Source organism: Charadrius vociferus, unplaced genomic scaffold, assembly GCF_000708025.1.
Source record: "Charadrius vociferus isolate BGI_N301 unplaced genomic scaffold, ASM70802v2 scaffold381, whole genome shotgun sequence".
Lineage (NCBI taxonomy): Eukaryota > Metazoa > Chordata > Aves > Charadriiformes > Charadriidae > Charadrius > Charadrius vociferus.
In genome coordinates, this window is record NW_009646946.1 from 117,678 (window position 1) to 123,806 (window position 6,129).

At 43.7% G+C, this 6,129-nt stretch overlaps 1 protein-coding gene across 1 annotated transcript in view; it reads left to right on the top strand.

Annotated features, from left to right (window-relative positions):
- Positions 1 to 6,129, top strand: part of LOC104295378 (zinc finger SWIM domain-containing protein 6-like) — a 51,358-nt gene that overhangs the window by 39,239 nt on the left and 5,990 nt on the right. The window contains 1 exon segment of the mRNA XM_009895133.1: positions 1,055 to 1,218. Coding sequence (XP_009893435.1) covers positions 1,055 to 1,218 — 164 coding nt within the window.

The following is a 6,129-nucleotide window of genomic DNA, read 5'->3' on the forward strand; positions in this document are numbered from 1 at the left end:
CAGCAGTGTGCCCAGGTGGCCAAGAAGGCCAACAGCATCCTGGCCTGTATCAGGAATAGCATGGCTAGCAGGACTAGGCAAGGGATCATCCCCCTGTACTCGGCACTGGTGAGGCCCCACCTCGATTACTGTGTTCAGTTTTGGGCCCCTCACTACAAAAAGGACATTGAGGTTCTGGAGAGTGTTCAGAGAAGGGCAATGAAGCTGGTGAGGGGTCTGGAGCACGTCTTATGAGGAGCGGCTGAGAGAACTGGGGTTGTTTAGCCTGGAGAAAAGGAGGTTCAGGGGAGACTTTATTGCGCTCTACAACTTACCTGAAAGGAGGGTGTAGCGAGGCGGGGGTTGGTCTCTTCTCCCTGGTGACAAGTGATAGGATGAGAGGTAATGGTCTCAAGTTGTGCCAGGAAGGTTTAGATTGGATATTAGGAAAAATTTCTTCACCAAAACGGTTGTCAAGCACTGGAACAGACTGCCCAGGGAAGTGGTGGAGTCCCCATCCCTGGAGGTATTTAAAAGACATGTGTAGATGTGGTGCTTAGGAACATGGTTTAGTGGTGGTTTTGGCAGTGCTAGGTTAACGGTTGGACTCGATGATCTTAAAGGTTTTTTCCAACCTAAACAATTCTATGATTCTAGTAAATTGAAATGGGAACAACAAACTGAACTGACTTAAACCTGTCACTTAATTTTCTAGCAAAGAGGTTAAACTAGCTAGATGGTAGCCAGATGGGCTTGATTTGAGGCTGACGAGACAGCTTTTTGTTCTTCTAACACACGATATAGACTGTGAAACCCAGGAGTGGAGAAATCATTTCTAAAATTCACAAATTAGTATGACTTTTTGCCATGTATTACACTAGTACCATCAGGCACTAGAGGAGTTTGTGCTGTCGTTTCTTTTGTTTGTGGTTTAATTATGGAAGGTTCATAAAAATCAAAATGTGTATAACTGAAACATCGTACTATTGTGTAGCAATGGCAGGCTCAATTGTAATGCATCTCTGCATGTTTTGGGGGCTTGTTCTGTTTTGATGATTCTCTTTACACCTTGCAGGTGATGTTCGGAGACTGGAAACAGTGTTAGAATCCATCCAGAAAAATATCCACTCCTCATCACACATCTTCAAACTTGCCCAGGATGCATTTAAAATAGCAACACTCATGGACAGCTTGCCAGACATCACTCTTCTGAAAGTTTCTCTGGAGTTGGGCCTTCAGGTATCTCCCTCATTCATTATTGCTACAGTGGAAGACAGGAATTTGACCCTGTGTTGGTGGATACAGCTCTTTAAGTCAGAGGACCATACCCTCTTTGGGCTCTGTCTGGAATTTTTAGATTCTGTTTTCTGATGTAAAGTGCAGTTGACTGGTAAACACAGCAAGGGTCTGCGCAGCCCCTTTGTGCCATTTGAGTGGAAGAGAGAGCTGGGAGTAACTGGCTGCAGGGCTCTTCTCTGTTTAGGGGTGAGAGAGGACCAATGCAGTGGGTTCAGGAGTATATATAGGAATGACTAGAGAGCAAAATTATTCTGCTGGCCAGAAATGCACTTTTGCAGATCTTTTGCATGGCCTTGAGGGGTTTCTTGTCATTCCTCCCATCCTTTCCTTCCTTTCCCTCAAATGAGATTTGGTAGGTGCTTGATGAATTACTAGAGAAATCCAAGGTCAACCATAACAACCTGTTTCTAAATCAGACTGTGCTAACAGCAGCCCTCTCACTTCCTTCATCAAATCCTGCACTCCACAAGGTGTGGGATGGTCATCTGCATCAGACTCAGCTTGATGTGTACAAGAACCTTAGATCAGTTTTCAGGCTCTTAGGAGAGACTTCACAAGCTAAAAGGAATCATAGAATTATAGAATGGTTTGGGTTGTAAGGGACCTTAAAGATCATCTAGTTCCAACCCCCCTGCCATGGGCAGGGACACCTCCCACTAGACCAGGTTGCTCAAAGCCCCATCCAACCTGGCCCTTAGGAGACAGCTAAGTTTTTAGGTATCTGGAGTGATATTTCTTTACACTGATGAATCTTGGAGTTTACACAGTTCATTTCAACGAAAATAAATCTCTTCATCCCTCTTCAGGGAGTTCTTAAAAACAAAACAAAGAAAGAAACAAATGCAAAGATCAGAAAACCATTTATTACTTTTTTTTTAGAAGCTGAAGTCTTTAATCAGAAAGCTGAGATTGTGTGCCTTTCTTATTCCCAAGGTTGCTGTGGAAATCTGCTTGCCTTTTTTTTTTTTTTTTTTAAATCTTGGTATGTTTCTGCCTTAAATGTTTGTTTACTTGAGAAAGATCCTTATGATTGACTTGAATGTCACCTCAAGCATTCACCAAGTATCATTCAGTGATAGCAGCACACTTTGGATATCACTGTGTTCATGGATACCCCCATGTGGATGATAGTGTCATCAGAACGTCTTCAGTAAGATCTAGTGAAAGAAATATCATGAACCTGTACTTTCTCCTAAATCCAGTGTTTGGAATAAACTGGTGTATAACATGTCCATTGTCTGCCCCAAGCTTACTAAGGTGTTTTAAGAATCTTAAAGGTAGTTTGCTTTCCAGAAGGAAGATGCATAGCTGTTTTCTGGTAGTAACTCACAGATGTACAGATTTCTACAGTAACGTTTTTCCTGTAAAAGCCTTACAGTGTCAGCATTGTCTTCGGTGGCCTACAGATGCTTTCCCCTCTCCTGCCCCCTGACCTAATGGCAATTAGACTTGTCTGTATTCACTATCTAGTAACTGACTGCTTATGACATTTATGTGCCCTATAAAACTGTTTCTCCCCTCACGTAGCAAACTGAACAGCAATGTCCTCGCAGGTATACTGTTCTGCCTCTCAGCTACAACAATGACAAGTTGGACTGGTTGGGCTGAGGAGATGATACCAACAATTTCACAACTCCATCACTGGGATTTCCGTGACAGAAAAGCCTCTTATATTGTTCTAGATTTGGGAGTAATGTATGGACTCCTGGGTTTTTTCTCCCTATTTCCAATAGCAGTATGTATTATGTGACTCAGCAGAGGAAAGGCATTTAAACTAGCTGTGAAAAGCATGGCCAAATGGGCATGGAGCACCTCAGGTGTATTCTGTCCTTCAGAACCTTACTGGCACAGATGCTTTAAGACCTGCAGGTACAAGAGGGGCTTCTATTCCTCCATTTGCCTGTTGTATGCTGCATCAATACAGGTAAGTATTACCACACACATGCAGACAGGTACTGCTGGCAGAACTGCTGAGCAAGTTAGTGCAGGTGATCAGCTGATACATATTTGGCAAGTGGTGTCCTTTCCCTGAATGCCTGTAAATAAATAAACCTCCTTCCAAAGTGCATGACAAAGAGGTTTCACATTGGTGTGGGAGCTAATGGTTGATTGGCCATTTCTTGCATCTCTTATGTGTAGTGAGATCTTGTGTTCCTCTAGAATAAGAAAATCTTATTTAAAAAAAAAAAATTCCATCAGGACAAAGTCAAGGTTATTCTCTGTGGAAGAGAGCTTGGCTTTCAGATAAACTCTGTAATTCCCAGGGGCTTCTTGTCATTTTCAGACTTACTAACCTGTTGAGAAGCTCTCTTCAATTGATAGCACAGATCTTGAATAGAACTTGGACAGATCTAGAACTCCCTTTTAGGAAGAGGGCTCAAGAATGTATTGAGCAGAAGTGAAATAGTTCTTTGGCTACATGGGCTACAGTATGAATTAACTTCAGTTCCTCCTTGGTTAAGACATAAATATATGCTTTATTTGAAATCCTTGGGGTTTCTTATCATCAGTAAAGGGCTCCTCTCTTAGTGCTCTGTCGTGGTTTGGCCTCAGCCAGCAACAAAGAACCACGCAGCCGCTCGCACAACTCCCACAGTCGTGGAAAAAAGAAAATGACAGGGCCAAACTCGTGGGTTAAAAGAGTGCAATTTAACAGCCAAAGGAAAAGATGAAAACGCGATTACAGTACCACCGCGAAGCGCACCGACCGGACCCGCACAGACACAGCCCACCCCCAAGTGGCGACTCCTCTCCTCGCCCCGGCTAGCTCCTCTTATAGCCCGGGCATGGGTCACGTGGTATGGAATACCTGCCCCCTGCCGGCTCCTGGGGAGATTAACCCCATCCCTGCCGGAACCAGGACATGCTCTCAGCTTGTAAGTTTAATCAAATGAAAGGAACCTAATTCCAGAATAGTTCAAGTCAAGAAACTTTTCCAGATCAAGAAACTAGATGTAGTATTGGCTTTTGCTCTCAAGTTAGGACTGTCTACGTTGGAACTGCTATTATGCCCACTGTGCATGCTGAAGGCTCTTGTGACTGATGATCCTTTTACAGACCACCACAGTGAGGGAAGTCATCAAAGAAGACTTTCAGGGAAGTAGTCATTTGCTCCTTTTTTTTTTACCACCTCCTCTCCCTCACCAGTCGTAGAATTCAGTCCATAACCCTGCATTTTCTCTTGGATTCACTCTACTTGGGGGAAGCTGAAAATTCATCTTGGACATTGGAAGAGTGTTAGCCTTCAATTTGTGTGTGCATCAATACAGGAAGTCACCTAGACTTTTTCTCTTTGATGGAGAGGATAGGACAGCTACTTGCACTCCAAAGCATTTTGTCTCGGGGATGCCTGTTTTTCTTCCAGAAAGACTTCAAGCAAAGGCTGGTTCCATAATTTGTTAGCCATATTTTCATATTTAAAAAATGCATTGAGTTGCTCCTCACAGATCAATTTGCTTTCTTTCAAAATGCTGTTCTAGCACTTAGATTTACTGTTTAGTCGAAATGATACCACGATGTTTGAGGCCAACAAAGCTGGCCTTATGCTGTAACTTTGGGTGATGTACAACCAGTCACCAAGCTCCCAAGGTGTGAATGTTTGGAGGCCAGCATGGAATCACTGACAGTTGTTTATAACCAGACTTATTAAAAATCATCTGTGCATTTGTGCTCCTCAGCAGTCTTTCCATCTTCTTAATTATCCTATCTACTGCTTAGGACTAAAGGAGGTGGCAAGAGTAACAAATATGACAGAGGGCTATGTGCCACTTTGAAGTCACCTTAGGATTGGAGGGGCTGGAATATGGGTTGAGATCTCTCTTACAAATGCTGCTGACTCCATGCTGTTTTGTGAGTGCATTTTATGAGTTACTACGTAAAGATCATCGCTGAAAGCTCTGGCTGACCTTTTATGCTCTTTGTTTAATTGCTACAAATAGTAATACCATAGTATGATCACTGATATTGTAAGGGGAAAACTACTTGCTTTTTTCATCTAGATGTCTGTGGGATCTGTCCATTTAGCTGAAACAAGCTTTCCATGCAAATTCCATGCAGTGTTTGTTTTACTGCATATTTGCCCAAATTTTGAGAAACAACATAGGCAATAACTGCAAGTGATGTAAAATATGGGCACTGCAATCAGAGCTTAAAGTCCTTTTCCTGTGATTCTGATGATTTTACAATGGAACTTTGCAGGGACTCCTTGTTCAGAGAGAGAATCACAGAATTTTCAGAGTTGGAAGGGACCTCTAGAGATCATCCAGTCCAACTCCCCTGCTAAGGCAGGATTGCCTAGAGCACATTACTCAGGACTGCATCCAGGCGGGTTTTGAAAATCTCCAGAGTAGGGGACTCCACAACCTCCCTGGGCAGCCTGTGCCAGTGCTCTGACACCCTAATCGTAAAGAAGTTTCTCCGTGTATTTGAATGGAACTTCCTATGTTCCAACTTGTGCCCATTGCCCCCCATCCTTTCACTGGGAACCATTGAAAAGAGTCTGGCTCCATCCTCCTTCAACCCACCCTTTAGATACTTGTATGCCATAATAAGGTCTCCCCTCATCCTTCTCTTCTCCAGGCTAAAGAGTCCCAGCTCTCTCAGCCTTTCCTCATAAGGGAGATGCTCCAATCCCTCAATCATCTTTGTTGCCCTTTGCTGGACTCTCTCCAGCAGTTCCCTGTCCCTCTTGAACTGTGGAGCCCAAAACTGGACACACTATTCCAGTTGTGGCCTCACCAGTGCCAAGTAGAGGGGGAGAATGACCTCCCTCGACCTACTGGTCACACTCTTCCCTATGCAGCCCAGGATTCCATTGGCCTTTTTGGCGGCAAGGGCACACTGCTGGCTCAT